The 17755-nt window shown below is 40.0% G+C and overlaps 1 protein-coding gene across 2 annotated transcripts in view; it reads left to right on the top strand.

Annotated features, from left to right (window-relative positions):
• The window catches only part of SMOC1 (SPARC related modular calcium binding 1), a 129485-nt gene that overhangs the window by 68082 nt on the left and 43648 nt on the right, over positions 1–17755 (top strand). For both annotated transcript variants that reach the window (XM_051621836.1, XM_051621835.1), the window contains exon 6: positions 15078–15167. In XM_051621836.1, the coding sequence (XP_051477796.1) occupies positions 15078–15167 (90 nt within the window). The remainder of the gene's footprint in view (positions 1–15077; positions 15168–17755) is intronic.

The following is a 17755-nucleotide window of genomic DNA, read 5'->3' as shown; positions in this document are numbered from 1 at the left end:
ACGACTGGATTTCTTCCCTGCCTAAAGAATGCAGAACATTTCTTTCCAGCCAAAGGAAAATTGTACCACACATTTGAAACAAAACAAGAAAACATGAAACAAACCTTTATTTTCTTTATCTGAGGAATACTGGGGCTTTAGGAGCTCAAAGCTACAGATTTGGCATGAAGAGTCTTGAGTGTATGTTTTTCTTAGTCTCTCACAGTGCATAGAGTTCCAGGCCTGTTTTGACTTGCTTTGCTCTCCTATTGGAAGAGCTGGCAGTAGCATCTGCAATTCCCTGAACCTGGGGCAGATACAGTGATGACAATGAAATGTAAACTCTGCTGGCCCAAAGAAGGCAAAGCCTGAGTTGAGCTTACACTTAGACATGACCCTCGAATGGAGTTGCAAAAAGCTTTGCACAATGAGTTTGCAGCCTACAATAAAGCACTAACAATTTGAGGAACCTAAGATGAATGACTTGAAATTCTTGCCATTTTGGTTCCTTTTTGTGGGTTTAACTGTGAGAAATGGGCTTAAATGCAGGCTTCATTACAGGGAAATTCTCTGCTACAATTATGGGCAAGTTGGCCCATTCTGTGGCTCTCTTCCTGCTCGTTTCCAAGAGTCTTACCTCTAGAAATGTTAATGGCCTAGTTGTGTAGCCAGGAGACTGAGTAATTTGAATCAGTAATGAGCCAGTAGTCTGAGTCAGTAATTAGACTGAGCAGTAAAGGGTGAACACTCTCCTCGGGCAAACCCAAGTGTAGGATGGCTTGTGCTGATGTAAATAAATGGAACTGTTGGTAGATGGAGGCCTGCAAGCTTTGTCTGCTGGTGGTAAGAAGTCACAGGTGCAGCTGGAACTAATTCACCTGCTGTCTGCTCAAACAAAGGAGCACTTTGCCTTCACAGTGATTAGCATGTCTCGGGAGACAGATAATATATTGACAAGAATGTCTAGTTGAAATGTGATCAAAACCTGAGACTGGAACTTTGGTCTTTATCTTCTCCAGTTCTTTCTGGATTCAGCCAGGTACTGATCAAATCTGAAAGTTGTGTTATTACAGAATCAAGCTTCAGGTGCCAAATTATTCCTGCCTCTCCAACCTGATAAATACTGAGAAAATGTTCTGTGATGTCTTAAGCAGTTTGTGGAAGATGCAGGAGAGAGCACAAAATATTGTATAGCCTTCATCAGTAAGGTGAAGAAAAATACAGGTTTACTGGGGAAGTATGAAGTCAAGTGGTAGGTTTAGGTTGTTAACACCATATTCTGATTAATTAGCAAGTACTAAGCCTGCAGTGCTACCCAAGCAATTCTTCTGGATTCCTTATGTTATGTATTTATTTTAAAGTAAATAATATACTAGCTTATAAGTCTGGATGAAGGAGAATTTTCATGAAAAATATTTCTGAACTGTTTAACTTTGTCATGTAATATTCCTGACAAATATGTCAGCCCTGGTCTAGGTCTTTTCTAGGTTACATGTGTACACTGTGTGTACATAAAGTTTGATGCTTCTAGACAGAGCTGTATGTAGTGTAGCTATGGAAAGTCAGACTGTGCTGTGCATATATAATGAGTCTGCTGCCTGAAAGCAGCATATTGGCTGTACATGAGCTACATCAATGCCTCAAGTCCCGTGGATGTGCAAAAGCTTGACTTATCCTACCACACACTGATGACAACTTCTCAGTCTACCCTGAATAAAATTAAAAAGGGGCAGGAAGTAATATCTGTGAGAAACATGGATGTTTGCTACTTTTCATGAAACTGGGAATAAAAAACCCCGTAGATGGAATTTGTAGCATGTAATATTTTGCTTTGCTCCTTTGTATTTCACAGTAAACTAAGCAGTGGAATTGAAGTTTGGTTCTCTATCATAAGAATAGTTCTGTGAAAAAAAAAAAAGCCATTACTTTAATCAGGAGGCTTGTCAGTTCATAGATTTTTCAGACTTCGCTCTGGTTCCTCTCCATATGTTATACATAATCTACAAAATTATTTATTACATTCTAGTTAAATATAACTGTAGCAAGCAAGTGAATCTCACAGGTATGGCAGATTGTAATTTGCCGATATTACAGATTTTATAAGGTAGAGAGTACCCAGCTTTTAACTGGGAATTGTGACCATTTTTTGTGAGAAGAGAGGAATGTAATTTTACAGTACTGTGTGTACTAGATTGCTTTTTCGGAGTAGAGCAATGTTCTAAGAAACACTTAGATATATCTCATAAATTAAAGATTTTGGAAAATATTAAGATCTAGAAGAAAAATTCAACTGTAAATTTGCTACATAACCAGTAGAATTAAAAACAATCCTTTTGGGTCCCCATGTCACTGACTTGTCTGAGGTCATTTAGTTTTCATCAAGACATTTTTTTGTGGGCCTCAGAACATATGTATCAAATTTGAGGCTCGAAGTTTCATTGGTAAGTTTAAGCAGAAGGCAAATTCTGTTTTAAAGTATATTTTGTTTGATATAATGCAAGAATTCTGCTTTCATCTATAAAGAAACAGTTCTAATCGGTAGGTTAGTCTATATAATATGACTTAATAAAATTGTAGTTTACAAGTGTTATTATAGCAACCTGCAGACTACTCATGTCTGTAATGTCTTAAGGACAGCTGTAAAGGTTTTTAAATTATTAAGTCATAGTATTGAGCAGCCTGGTGAGTAGATCTAATAAGCAGACTAACAATTGATTAAGCAACATCTGTTAAGGTATTATTAACTGTTTATGTGCTATACATGGATTTCTGGTGTCTGACCAATTACAGCTTGCAGAGAAATGTAATAGTTCTGGGGTCCATGAGGTTTTTTTTGTTTAAATACTTGGTAGCTATGTGGCCTCAACACTTCTTCTTTTTTTTAAAGAGTTGTTAAAAAAATTCTTCCCGTGCTTTTTGAGTGTCTAGATCAGCATGCCAAGATGTTAGACTATCATGCTATGTATTTCTCTAGTTCCTTTCAAACAGCATCATTAGAACTTTGAAATTAATAGTCCTAGACTTCTTGTCTTCTGTAGCTGTTTTTCAAAAATAAAGCTGAGGATAAATTGGACAAATTGTTGGCTTTTCAGATAAGTTAAGCTAGAAGTTTTGTTGTAGCAGCCTAACGTGACTGTACTTTGAGTACTCGTATCATGCAGAAGAGTCTAGACATCTGAACATCAGTGTTGTTTTCTTTCAAATCAGTTGAATTAATCAGGAAATGTATTTTGTTGTGGATGCAGGGATTTGGTTGAGGGACTGTAAGTACTTTCCTTTCAACTCCTTTGCCCCATGGGCTTTATTAGGGTTTCTCTAGAAGAGATATGAACTCTGAAATTGTGATGGGAAATCTTGAATGCACACAGACCATGTGTGCTTGTAAATAAAGTAGAGGGAAGCTGAAGAAGCAATCACTGTTTGTTCAGGTTCCTGAGATGGCACCTAGGGGAATTAAAACTGCTTTAGAAATAGATCTAGCTGGGATAACAGCTTCCCTCCCTGTGCTCACCTGGGTTTATATGCTGACAGCAAGGGAGACACATTGCAGAATGCTTTGATAAAGGGTAGGAATGGGAGAAGTCTTCCCGACAGAATGAATTTCTCTGGGCTTTGTCAGTGTCTTTTGTTACATGTCACCATGCTCAGCTTGGTGCTTAGACTCAGACAGGACCTTTAGGTGCTGCAGAAAAGGAGTTCTCAGTGTAAGGCCTTCATGGGTTTCATCTTGACTGTTCAGCTGCTCACAAATATGCCTTTAAAAATATGCCTTAAAGTAAGGTATCCATTCTCTTTGCCTGCAAGGAAATGAAAAGGCATATTGTAAGCCCAAGACTAGTTTGGTTGTCAGCCAGGAATTAGTCCTCTAAAGGAGAAAGGGAGAGGGCCTGGTGAAAGAAGAGGCTGGGCAGAGGGAAGGGGGAGCTGGAAAGGGGGGGAAAGTACACTTTGAGAGGTTCAATGCACATGGATAGAGATGGAAGGGGTCTTGTGCTTCCTCAGCATGCAGGTATCAGGAGAAAGGAAGGAGCTTGTGTTCCTATACACAGGCATGTGTCTGGGGGAGCAGGGTCAAAAATTTAGACTATTTGCTTAATCCCTTGGAAGGGCTTTTTTCTCTTCTGTTTTCTTTTTGTATTTAACAGACTGCTTTACAGGGGACACGTGTGGTAATTAACACATGCAGCTGTAGGGCTTCAGCCACATGTCTGAATTTCAAATGGCCATTGATCTGGGAAATTTGCTGCCGTCTCCACCCCCCACTTGTAAGCTGTATTCCTTGAAGATTTTGGGGAATTTATAGTCTTTACCTTGAAGAGACCAGAGCTGGAAGGAGTGGAGTGAAAGGGAATGTGTGATGTTGGGAAGAGAGGGAAGGGAGACTGAGATTCCAATCACACCCCTCATGCCCCTTGCCCCAGACCACCGTGAATTTCAGGTAGCTTGTAGAATGTTCCCAAAGCTAGGCATCTGATCATTACTCATATGAACCTCGCATAACAATTGTTATTTTTTTCCCCTCTTCAGCAAAGCAATCTAAGATCAGAATCACAAAGTCCTTGTGGGCTTTTCCAATGTGCAAAGTCCTTGTGTCCCTTTTCCACAGCTGCAGGTACCTGGCCTCTTACACAGCCTGGAAGTGGCAAGGTGGAGTTGACTCTGGATTCTGAGCAGCTTTTTGGGAGAGGCAGTCAAGGAGGGGGAGGGTGTTGGGGATGGAAACAGAGAATGCTTCACATCAAAGCGGAGGCTCCTGAAGGAAGGCGTGATATATTATAGGTAGAACCAAACCAGAGAGGCTAAACTAAGCAGTTACACAGTGGTTGTTACTTTTGCCAACTCTGATCAGGCAGCTGTTGACAGTGCTGTAGAGCTTTCTGCAGACTTCCCTCCAAGTTTGGGGCAATGTCAAGTGCTAACATTTTGCAATGAGATATGGTGTCTGAAGTGAAATATTTCTTTGTGCGGAAACTTTTTTGCTCCCTGTTTCATTTCAAATGTCACTCAAGGCAGTGAGCCAAATGGAAGATAGTTCAAAACCAGGATACTGTAGTTTAAAATCCTGCAGTATCTATCATACTTCTAGTGCTTACAGAGTGATAAAAATGTATTCTTCTACAAAGTAGGAAGCTATAAAAAAGTAAGCCTCTCTTTTTCTGCTTCCCCTCCTTCAGTCTATTTTTAAACTATCTTAAAGCTGTCTTGCTGATTCCTAGGCCTCATCACTCACTCCACAGTGTAATGCTGACACTTTGGAGGTGTTTCTACCCTAGATAAAAAACCCTTACAAACATTCCTAATAGTGTGTACTCCAAGTTTGCTGAAGGGGGACTGGTTCACCCAACCCTTACAATGTTGCTGCTCTGTTTTTCTGTCTTCACCCTGTCCTCTCCACTTCCCTGTGAAGCTTAGTGCCAGGACTGTCTGGAGCAGCCATGTATCATACTGCCTCTTCTAACTCGCCTCTCTTTTTTCCCTTTATTGCTATGAATAGTGGGACAAGATTGGGACAAGATGGCCTAACATCCCTTCTGTGGATTGACATGACCTTTTCCAAATAATTTCTTAGTAGCCTAGATTGATAGGTACTTGGATACAGCTTTTGTTACACAGATGCAAGGCCTAATTCTTCTTCATTCACTGTTTATTACATCTGTTTTATTTCCTTTCAGTTGCATATCTCCTTGAAGAGTAAGGTTGTTCCTGTTTTTCCTGTCCTCTTCACTACCTTGATCCTTTTTTCTAGAGAAAGGGGAAGTGCTGGATTTACAGCCATATAATTGCTGGGTTGCATTTACCACAGCAAGGCTTTTCTACACCAGTTGACTCATGAAGGTGTCTGCTGGTTAAAATGAGCCTTGGAGATGCAATTTTGAAACTGAGTGCTATCCCCACAGCCAGCTGCTGTTGTCCTTTAGGGAATACATAGTGATCCTTCAGCAAGCATCAGATACTCATGACTTTGTGTAAGAGGTAGTCTCAAAAACCCATCCAGTCCTCTTTGATCTTTTAGCTATCCCTCCATTTCTCATTGTATGTGTGTATCAGTAGGGAGATGACATAAAACTTGTGAAGGACATCTAAGAATGCAACCAAATAAAATATTTTTTGCTTTCAAAGGGAGCCTCTTTCTGCAGCCTGTATGAGTTCTTTAGGTTTGAAGGTACTACGATAGCCTTCCCTTGTGTGATTGTAGCTGAGCCTTTTACAGAACTAAAGTTGCTACTGATCCTTAAGTAAAGTAGCCATGCTTAGTCCTAGTCTTTAGATGTACAGAACATGATTACAAACTGTGAAATGTCAGTCTGTTATGATAGGCTGTGATTCTGCCTGAAAACTTACCAGATGACCAAAGCAGAGCCTGAACACTGAGCTGGGGCTCTGAAGTTTGCTCGCTCTACTTCTCATTCCTCAACAAGTAGTTGAACTAGTGTTTTAACCATGCTTGTGTGCTGGTGAGGATGGGCTCACAGCTGGTGTGCTGCAAAATGCTATGTTCTGAAATTTTCTGCTGTGAAACAGTTTTACTCATAAATGTCTGGCATTTACATGTAGCATTTCTAGGCAAGCTGTGCAGTAGGGTCAATGGACTCCAGGCCAAAAAGAGATTTTAGTGTTGTCCCTGCTGCCGCTAGCTGGTTTTATGAAGTATATGAATAATACAAAGAAGGATGAATTCTGCCAGCATGAGATTAAGAATATGCTCATTTTAAAAAATATTGCATAGTCTATGCAGTCATTAAGAAATTACTTTTTCTCTCAGAAGGGTGGCAAAAACAGCAGCAGGGTAGAAAAGATGTAGCAATACCAGGGAAATACTGCCTTCTTCCTGGCTTATTTGTTTTTTCCTCTCCTGGCAATCTGAGCCACTCTTGGAGTGAATTGAAGGTTTTGACTAAATCAAGATAATTAAAACCATTCCTAAGCAAGTTACCATTCTCTTTAGGGCAGGGATATAACTGAAGTAGTTAATGCTTGGTCAGGGCTGACAACAACATGGTGTATTTCTAAATCATAACAGTGCCATGTGATTTCTGTCTAGCTTTACAAATTAAACTGCTGCAGAAGGGGTCAGGGGAGGGTGGGAATAACAAATCTCTGAAGATGGCACAGGGATGGGGACAAGGGACAATGCCTTCGCAGCCTCAGAGTGATTCCACATTGATCAAAATAAAGCTTTTTGTGCAAATCTAAGTTGGAGTGGTCTTAAACTACCCTGACCTTTACTACCTGCTTCTGCTTTCTAGCAGATAAGGTTCAAATCAGGCCTTGGGTATTTACTTTTCCATTACTTCTAAATCTTTGAAGAGACCTATTTTGCTTTGTGGGTAGGAATTTGGTTGTGGAGCCTGAAAACTGTAAAACTGCGTAAGGTAAACGTATGTGCAGTGACAGGTCTTCTCCATCCAGGCTTCCTTGCATTTGACCCTTAGAAATGCTCTATTAACCAAACTGAAATCTGATAATCTACTTATCTGCCCATCTCTTAGGGACTAATTGCTTTGATAGAAAAGATCTCGTGTGTGACTTTGGCCCAAAAATGAACTGAAAATTCTAGTTAATTTCAAAACAGCAGAACTGTGTGCATGTTCCTTGTTCTGAATTACTTCTGCATGCAGGCTACTTTAGAGATGCTGCTGTTTCTTGTAAAAAATCTCCAAGCCTGCAAAATTGTTTGACTGTGGTTTACCATTCACAATTTGGAGAGAAGCTGGCTGAAAACCAAGAAATCTTATTTCACAGGTTTCAAGGTTTAGAACTCCTCATTTATTACTTGCTAGAACAAAAGAGAGATCACAAACTATTGGCTCCCTGCTGTCTTCCCAAATTAGTTGATAGCACTGTAGCTGGGATCTGAGCTTGAGAAAGGAGGAGCAAAGGCTGTGACTTAAGTTTGAATGAGGTGAGTGCTATAAATGCTGGCTTTAAGTATTTTAAGGTTCCTGCTTTGTCTTCTGCTTGGAAGCGTGTCTGTATACCTAAGGAAAAATATTATTTGAAATGCTGCATTTCTATGAGTGGGTTAAACCAACAACTTTTTACAAGTACTGAAGCAAATTTATGTCACTAGAAAATTCACAACCAGCTTAGCTTAATTTTCTGAGCCTGCAAGGCTGCTGCTTGTTCCTAGGATGGATAGCATGTATGTCCCTCTGCATTCGCACCAAAATCCTTAAGTTTTATAATCACACTGGTAAAGTATAACAGCTTAGTTTTCAGCTACATTGTCCTCCTTTTAGCAGGATTAGAAAGAATTTTATTTTTAATTCCCAGAGAGGTTTGGATAACTTACAGAAGCGAGTCAGGTATTTAAGTGGTAATTACCATTGGGCTTGGTTCAACCTGCAAAGTTCCAATCTGAATCTGGATCTGAACTCTCCCAGAGGCAGGGGCTGTGTTTGGACATTGTGCTGGTTTGACCTATTGTAGTGCAAGCTTGGAAATGCAGGTCCAGTTGTGAACTGGGATTCTGTATCTTCCCAAGTATAAGGCATTAGGGGCCACATGTTTTGCTTAAACTGACTCCTGTTAAATAACACATCATTGAAATAATGTAACACTAAATCTCATTTTGTGGAAAGTGTCTACAGCATTGTCTCCGAAGGGTGATATCTTGCTGTCTTTATTTTTCAAAAGGAGCTGTTTTAAAGCTACAAAGAAGGAAAAGTTAGAGGGCAGGTTTGTTTTGCCTAATTACTGTGGAAGTACCTTGGGAACTTAAGCAGTAGATGAGGACTTTGGATTTTAGAGAAATCTTATCTGAATCTCGGGATTCGACAGTTTGAAAGCCACTGAATCCCAGAGACTAGAGCATTGCTGTTAATACAGGGTGTTGCTCCAGACCCCTTTTGACACATTTGCTTTTGAAGGACCAGGCCCAGGAAGAGGGAGCTCTTTGTCTTCTGTCAGAATAAACTCATTGTACACACAGACAATTAACTCTTCAATTGACTTGCCAGCCTCTATAAAGCACTCCGGTCCCCTCTCTGTCTATCTCCAGTTCTATTCAGACACTTAAGCACACCAATGTTTTTTGTTTGCTATGCTGAAAAAGTCCTTCACAAGAATAGTCAGAGCGGATCAACATTGTCCTCCCAGCAGCATTTATCTCCGCCTGGCAGTGAATGTGTCAATCAGGAATCAAAAAGCCAAACAGAGGAGGCTTTGAATTGTGTCACCGGGGTCAGAGTTGCTTCCAGCTGTCTGTGCGTGGGATAGGCTTTCTGCATGGAGAGGAATTGTGCTGCCATACAAATGCACCGACTACATTGGACCGCAAAGTCCTCGGGGCTCGAGTGGCTTTTTTCATGTTGATGCACCTGCGAGGGAGATGTGAGGAGGAAGCGGTGGGAGGGGGAGGTTGGGGAACTAATGCTTTCCAGAAGGCGAAGGGGAAGGCTCCTCGTCCCATCTGGATGATGCCTGGAATGAAGTATTGAAGTAAACACTGCCTGCATCTGCACGGCATACAGAATAGCTGATTTAGGAAGGGAAAAATCACTGCAGGGACAGTGCAAGTCAACCATTGCATTTAAGAACTCCTTGAGCCACACAAGCCCTTTGATGTTCAGCACTGAGGCACATTTGCACCTTTTTAAGCAAAATGTTTCTGTATTTTTGTCTGTGTCCAAGTGTTTGTGGGCTGTTATATCCAAAGAGCATGTTATTGCTGTTTCTTAAAATGAAGGCAATAAAGAGTGAGAACTTTTGCTGATTTGGCTTTAAAATTGTGTTGTTTTTTTGTGTTTTTTCTTAGCAGCTGTGGGATCTCTATGCATAGAAGTGGTTGGACTGGATCTTAAAGGTCTTTTTCAACCTAAACAAATCTATGGTTCTATGGGAAGGGGTGTGAAAACCTGGTAGGGAAGTCTGTCTATACTCCTGCATTTGCACTTCAGCTCCTTGGCAAGAAATTGTCTTGATTTGGCTGGATTGTAAGGGTTTCACTTTTTTTGGCATGAATGCTAACTTTCTGCCTTTATTTTGGCAATATGTCTCTGCATAAAAAAATTCATAGACTACTAAAGTAGTTATGACTTTCTGAAACTGTTTTACTTGATGTAGGGAAGGATTGTGATTAAGACAACAATTTTATCCACCCTATGATTCTGGAAGGGAAATGTGTTTTTGTATAAGACCCCATGTAGTACAAACACAATTTTTGTTGTCTTTTTTAATACTTAACACTCCCAAGCCTGAGGGTAATACATAGGAATGTCAAAGTTGTAAAACTGCATCTTCAGGATTCAGCAACTGCAAAAGATATCGGGAGCTTGAGTTTACCTGGCAGGTCTTTGTTGCATCTGACCAGAGTTACTAAAGCCACAGAAAGGTGTATGTATGACTTAAATCCCTCAGGAGTGCTCAAGCCTAAGAAAGCTCCCTCTCCTTCTCCCTTAAAGGTGGGCTTTGTGGCATTGTACAGGACATGCTAAGAATTCACTCACTGTCCTGGCTGTCTGTGCTCTAAGTTGCCTGTTTAGTTTCATCTATGCACTGCAATGGCTCACCCCAAGCCAGGTGATGGTACATGAAGGAACCACTTGATAATGCAAGAACACTGCCTCCTCCCAGGGCAGAGCTATGCATTTACAGATGTCAACCTCTTATTCTATCAGGATGACTCAGTCTGGGATCTGTTGATGTTCAAACTGTAGACTGAAAGTCTTGATTTTGTGCAAGACCTGCATGGTTGACCCTGTAAACATTAGTGCTCTTTGAAACGATAGAAATATTATCAGGGCCTCTTATGGATTCCAGTGGGGACACAAAAGTAATGTACTGAAGGCTGAGGTTGCTTAGGAAGAATATAGATCTTGGTCTATTAACGTGGCGATGCAAGTATACAGATTATTTTTGCAGTGGACGCATTTTCCTTGGTAGGAGATGTGGTATGAGAGGTTAATTCTGTCACTTAACTCTTCTCCTTTCTCCAGCTGCCATTAGGTGGCTTAAGTGAAGAACAGTGATTCACAGCAGCAGACAATTACTTCACGTTTTTCCATAGTAATTAGTTTTTTTCTGTGTCAGGGAGTTTACTGTTCTCCTGACATAACTCAAGTTGCTCATGGCCTCAGTGTCTGTTGTTCAGAGTAAAAAGATCCCTTTAACAGTTGTCTTTTGCATGAAGTAAATCTCCTTGTCCCTCAACCCCAGTGTATGCTTCAGTCATTCCAGATAGAGATACTTCCTAGATATTCTGCAAGGATAAGGCTAAGGGAAGGGATTCCTAGTGGGAGCATTCTTGCTAGCCATAGATCTGGATGCACAAGTAATTTTCCCTGTTTTGAGTTACTGTTGGGCTAACACAACAAAAACTGTTATTTAGCTCATGAACCTCTGACAGTAGTGCATGTTGGCTCCTGGCTTACAGCCATGGTATCTCAATGTGAAAATGGCTTGGGGAGGTGTTTGGGCCTGCCTGTTTCACTCTTACCAGTGATAAGATAAAAATACTGGTTTTAGGTTGACACCAGCTAGAAAAATCAGTTCAACTTTTGCAAGTATACACTAGGAAAAGGATGCTCAGTGGAAAAGATTATATGGCTTTAAAATAATGTTCCAGTGGGACAGATTTTGTTGAGTGATCCTGTCTGTATTCAGTGGTTGTCTTGGGAAAAAAAAAGTAAAATATTCATGGTGGGTTGTAAAACGTGGAAGAGAAGCATGCCAATGCATTCTTCATCAAGGCTCTGAAAATATTCTGCAGCCAAGGGAAATTCTTTGGTCATGTGGTACATGAATTTCTGATCTGTAAGTGTTGCCACCTAGAGGGATTAAGAAGCATTTGACCTCTTTGATCCCTTTGTTTGTGACATGTTCTGCATGTGGAACTACTGCAGCTGCATGCCTTTTTTGAAAGTGTGGAATTTAATAGCTTTTTGAAGAAAGGAATAGATTGTACCTGATGGACATACTTCATTGTCTTTGGCTCCAAAGTAACAATATCCTGTACATCCTGTGCAGTATCACAGGAAACCCCAAGTGTCTGAAATAACTTTTTATTTCTGTTCTATGTTAAAATGCTTCTTTAAGAAATAGTGTTTGTTCAAAACCTTCAGGTATGTAAAATAAAACTTATTCCTTGTTTACCAGGAGCAAACATGCCTGCAGAACAAATGTTCAGTGTGATGAACAGTGTATTGAGCAAGTGGAAAAATCAAATCAGAGTAGACAAGCATTAGGGTTGTTCTTCTGCCCAAAAGGAATGGCAGTAAAACCTTTTGCCATAAGTTAATTTGAAACACTGAGACCTACTGAGAATTCTGCAGTTTAAGAAATAGATTTGGTAGTTTCAGAGTAAGAAGCTGGCAGCTGGGAAGTGAACATGGTGTTTTTAATAAAGTGCTGTTTTTGTATTTTATGTGACTATTTCCTGACCTTTAAAAAGTGATCAGAAATATCCTTGGCTTTTGATTTTGAAATACAGTGAATGTAATTATAGGGCTCTTGTCTATTGCATTTTTTTCTTGTATGTGTGATGAAAGAACTGTACTTGCGTGAACAACAGGGGAGTAATTAGACTTCCCTTTATTTGCAAAAGACTTAATACTGTAGTAGGTGCTGATACAATGTGCACTTAGTGACAATTTGGCCTTAGTAACCTAGTGGGGAAATTATTGTGTTGCTCACAGAGCCATTTTACTGAGATTATCTTAAATCCCTCAGTTCAAAGGTTTAGCATTTTTGTCTATTTCTGCATGTATTTTGTCTGTTTAATACTCTCCAGTAGCTTAGTGGCTGACTTTATACAAAAGCTGCTACAGAATTTTCTTTCTTAAAGAAAAATGTGCTTCCCAAATTGTAATTGCTACTATCTCTGTTATTCACACACATGGTCCTAAAAGAAACCCCGTGAACCTGAAGCATCCAGAGTTCTGCCAAAGTTCATATAACAATTTGGATAAAGTGCTGTGGCTCAGATCCATTTCTAATTTTTCTCCATTGTTGGCTTCTGTGTTGCTGCTTTAAATCTGAAAAGCAAGTTTGTATTTACTCTGTGCTGAAGCATTCAATAGGAACAATAGGAATAAACATATTATCATACTGGTAACTGTTTTCTTGCCAGGTCTCTTCCTGTTATGTGTAACTAAACAATTTTTCACCTTTCCAGTTGTTCTGTGAGTATCTTTTGCAGTTTTGGGTTGGTTTCCTGATCTGTAAAGCCAATCTTGCTAATCACATACTGTTCACTGTTTCATTAGTGTGAAGTGTCATCCTAAGCAAGTAACAAGGCATAGCTATGGTTTCTGGGATCTTGCAGAAGCAGAACAGCCTATTTTGACATAAAAAGTAAAGATCAACTGTTTCCTTTTATCCAAAGATTTTCTTTTTTAAGGGCAAAATCTTCCTTCTTGTAAATTAAGCAAAATCTGGGGAATTTTTCCTACAAATCAGTTGCTCAAACTTTTAAAGAAAAATATTACTTATCCATGTTATTGGTAATACCTAGTAAGAGGAAAACTCAGAACAAGGATTGACTGAGGAATGGTATTTTTTGCTATGCTTGCAGTTGTATTATGCTATGCATTTATGCAGTTCAGCATAAAACCAAATACAATGGTGAAGAGGGAAAATGACAGCAGGGTCTCTCTTGCTCATTTCTGTCAACCTCCTTTACTTCAGTGGATCTTTGAGGTTGAAATGGAATTACCAGAATATGTTTGCTTTTTTTTTTTTTGTGGAAATGCATAAAATTAATGATCTGTGCACGAGGTGTTCAGGCTTTTGCTCATTTTATAGAACTGCAAATACAGGTATGGGTGGAAAAATATTCTACAAGCCTCTGTTTTCAATTTCTGCTCTTTCTTTCCCTGCCAATGGTCTCTTACTTTTGTAATTGGAACTAGTGGAAGGCTGAGGGCAGTTATTGCTAATCCTAGGATGGGTTGTTCCATCCTCCAAATGTTGTCTACCCTGTGCATATGATGGTTGTGGAGATGGTGGCAAGCTTGACTCTTCTGGCATGAACCCATCTGTCCAACTGATTTTTGTTGTGTAACTTTACATTGTAGGTTACTGCTTGTTTGGCTGATGCTTAATGTAGTCTTTCTCCATAATATATGTTAAAAGTAGTGGTTAAAAATTGTAAATTTTAAGTCACTGTGTTAAAAAAAAAAAGGGGGGGGAGAGGAGCAATTCTATGCTAATTTCATCTTAATTTACATCCCAACAATATTCTATTTTGTAATCTTGCAATGTAACAAAAGACTTTTCTCTGCTGTTTGTGGGCAAGCTAAGCTGGAACAGTCAGAATTTTTGCCTCACTTAATGCTGTGTCACTGTTCTAGTGCTCTGTAAAGATGCTCTAAGCTGGGGTTTGAAGTCCAGATCCCTCTGAGTGCTGAGGAAATTAGAATTGACCTGAATCCAAACTAGGCCTGTAGATATGATGGATAAGAGTATCAACTGAACACTTTTCCCTGTGGTACATCTCTAAATATCGAGGCTTGTATTTCCTGTGGAATCTTTTTTGGTTGAGGCTTTTAATTATGAAAGACTTGTGGTCAGAAGAGACGCAGTCCTATTGCACATGAAAAACCTAATGTAAGATAAGGTGTTTCTCCGTGATTTGCAATCAGAAGACATTGCCACAGTGTTACAATTAGAGAACACTTTGATGCAGACATTGTAAGAAAAAGGATTTGCTATTGACCATCCCTTTCTAACAGCTCTGCAGAGAATGCTGGTGCCAGGTTCTGCACAGGTAAGTTTCAGAAGAAGAGTTTTTCTTTTGAATAAAAAGAATAAGGAGAGAGACACAGTGGGACAGCAATCTCCAGACCATTTGCTGTCTCAGGAAATGGCCTGAGAGAGGGATACGTAGCCACCTGAAACTAAAAAGTGCAGCAAGGGGAGGCTACCAGGTGGTGCACATCAATGGTTTGTGGAGGGAGGTGGGAGGGAGGTGGGAGGCTTCTTTTAAATCAAAGGATAGTGCTTGATGCATGTTTACTATGTTAAATGCTATTGTTGTTAGTATAAGCTGTTCTTGTTCTGTCTGTCTTCTCTCTCTTCTGGACTTGGCCGGGCCATGTACAAATCCCAATCATTCAACAGTGCTGGAGAGTAGATAGTATTTACCTCAATAATGGTAGTTTCTTTTCGATTCTTTTTAACCCTCAATTCAGATGATGGTTCGAAGCCAACGCCAACCATGGAAACCCAGCCTATTTTTGACGGAGAAGGTAAGAGCATCCCTTAAAATAACAACAATAGCTGCTTCCCTTTCCCTGTTTCCCTGGGATTTATGGCTCAAATGCTTTCTTTATCCTCCAAAGCAGAAAAGCCAGTGAATCTCATAAGTTATCCAAATTTCACAGTGCCCTCGGGACCTCAGGCATTTTCCCTAATCCTTTTACATTCTCCCCTCTTCCCTGGAATCCAACAATAACACCATTTGACCAAATTCCTGGGGTAACCTTGGAGGAAGAGGTTTCACAGCAAAAAAAAATGTGCATCAAGTGAGAAATGGCGACTTGCTTTAGACTGTCCTTTACCCACTTACTCTATCCACCCTCATGGTGTCAATGCTGGGAGTTTTGTAACCTCTGCACCATGTTACAGCTCCATGAAAGGGAGGGTAGCGCTGAACCACAGCTTGTGGATGTTGACTTAAAATTGCTGAGAGGTTTCTTTATTTAGCAATTACTTAATTCATGGTCCACCAAGGCAGTTTCCTTCTCAAATGGGCTAATCTGCCAATTGTATTACTTTGAAGAGAGCATATCAGACTTTAGTCCATTGGAAGCCTTAAAATAAGGATAAAATGGTTGTCATCACAGAGGGTTGAAACCTTTTACACATAAAAACCATAAATACCAGTGGGCATAGTAGTCCCCAGAAAATTTATGGGCCTATTAGTAGCTGCTTATATCTTACGTATTGCTTAGAAGTAGTGCGTGTTTTCTGCAGGTTTAAACCCACAGCCATTATAGTGAAGCTATGGACTGAAGTCTGAACAACTCTGTGACCCACCTGAGACTGTGGACCATAAGGTAGTGAGGGAAAGCCTATGCATTTTCATACTGAATTTGATACTTCTTAACTGGATCAAAGGCAGAGATGGAGACTACTGAACAAGAATAGGTTGCCCTGCTGATGCCTCCGGCCTTCTTTAAAAAAGAGGTGGTAGGGTGGGGGTTTTTTTGTTGCTAAAACAAGCCTATTTAATGGAAAGGTGCTGTAGTCCTGTCACTTCCATTTAGTTGTTGCAAGTTTGTATGAGTCTTCTTGTAAGCTGTAAGAAACAAAGCAAAGCCCTCAGAACAAAAAGCATTCTCAAAAAAAGGAGACTGAAGCCATGCTGACTCTCTGTTGTTTATATCAAAAGAAAGTTCCTCCTGGCAGAAAGCTGGTGCTGTATTAAATTGCTGTTTGTAATCACAAACTTTGGGCCTTTACGTTTTCCCCTGAGAAAGTGCCCACAGTTATTCAAAAGAAGGAAGACACACTAGTAAAATACAGGAGTGAGCTGATCTGGTTAATACAGCCTGTTCAAAAACTCCTAGAAGAGAATCAACATTTTGGTCATTCAAATAGAACTGGGCAAAGTTCTTAAGAAGGATGCAGTGAACAGATGTTTTCTGGTCCTTCCAGTGACAGGCAGAGTAGAAAGAAAAAATCTTATCCTATCTTCTGTGAAAAACATTTTCAATAAAAAACCTTTGCATTGATTTGTAGGTGAAATCAAGTCTGATAAATGGGCTTGAGTGGTATAATGAAATATTGCCTCTCACTAATCTTGCAATGTATTATGCAAGACCTTATCTCCTAGACTTCTTGAGAGAATGACTTATGCAATGGCCTCCTGTTGTGTTAGTAGTGTCCCTTATGACTTGGAAGAACATATGACAGGCAGGTTAATCAAGCTATGCATGGATGAATATCCTCTGCTAAGTTTGTCACTCTATAGTTCTGTCATCTCTGTTAATAAAATAAGACTAACTAGATTTCAGTGGTGGTTATAGCAATAAGCACAAAGAAAACTCGTTCTGGGTCTGACCAATAGTTTGTGTAATCTACTACCTTTCAGCATAATGCCTCAAAAAATTATTAAAGTAGGTACATCAGGAAGAGTGTAAGAAGCATTTAGCCCGAAGAAGAGAAGACTTAAAAGATTACCTAGTAGCAGCCTTCCAACAACTACAGGGAGGTTTATCAAGAAGATGGATACAGACTTTTCACAGTAATATCTCTCAGTGATGAGAGACAACCGTCGTAAGTTGAAACAAAATGTTTGGACTGGATGTAAGAAAAAACGAAGTCACCATGAGGACAGAGACAGTGGAACAGATATAGCCCAGAGAGGTGACATTCTGTCCATTTTCTTTTTGAGCCACTTGAATAAGGCTGTGAGCAATCTGGTTTGTCCTTGTAGCTGACCGTGCCTGGAGCAGAAGGTTAGGCTGACACCTCAGGATGTCATCCTGAACAGTCCCTTGATTCTGTCTGAGCAAAACTGTAGCAAATTATACTTCACTAGAATATTCTCCCGGTGTCTTGGGTAGGTCTTCCTGAGGAATGGCTTGTACTTGGTGCCCGACACAGATGTCGGATGACAGAAAAAGGCAAAACAGTTATCCATTCAGCTGTCAGGTCTGGATGCTTCATAGATGTTCAAAGGAGTTAGTCCAAATCCTGTTCAATTTCAGTGAGTTTGAGATCTGGGCTCCTGAAAACCTGTGTATTCTAAGTCAGGCAACAAGGGCAGAACTGATAGCGTGAATGAACAATAAAAATGTGGAATTTTGTTTCTTGCCTTGTTTTTGGGTGC

The sequence above is a fragment of the Apus apus genome, chromosome 5 (assembly GCF_020740795.1).
Source record: "Apus apus isolate bApuApu2 chromosome 5, bApuApu2.pri.cur, whole genome shotgun sequence".
NCBI classification, from domain to species: domain Eukaryota; kingdom Metazoa; phylum Chordata; class Aves; order Apodiformes; family Apodidae; genus Apus; species Apus apus.
This window is presented reverse-complemented; position numbering and strand designations above follow the sequence as displayed.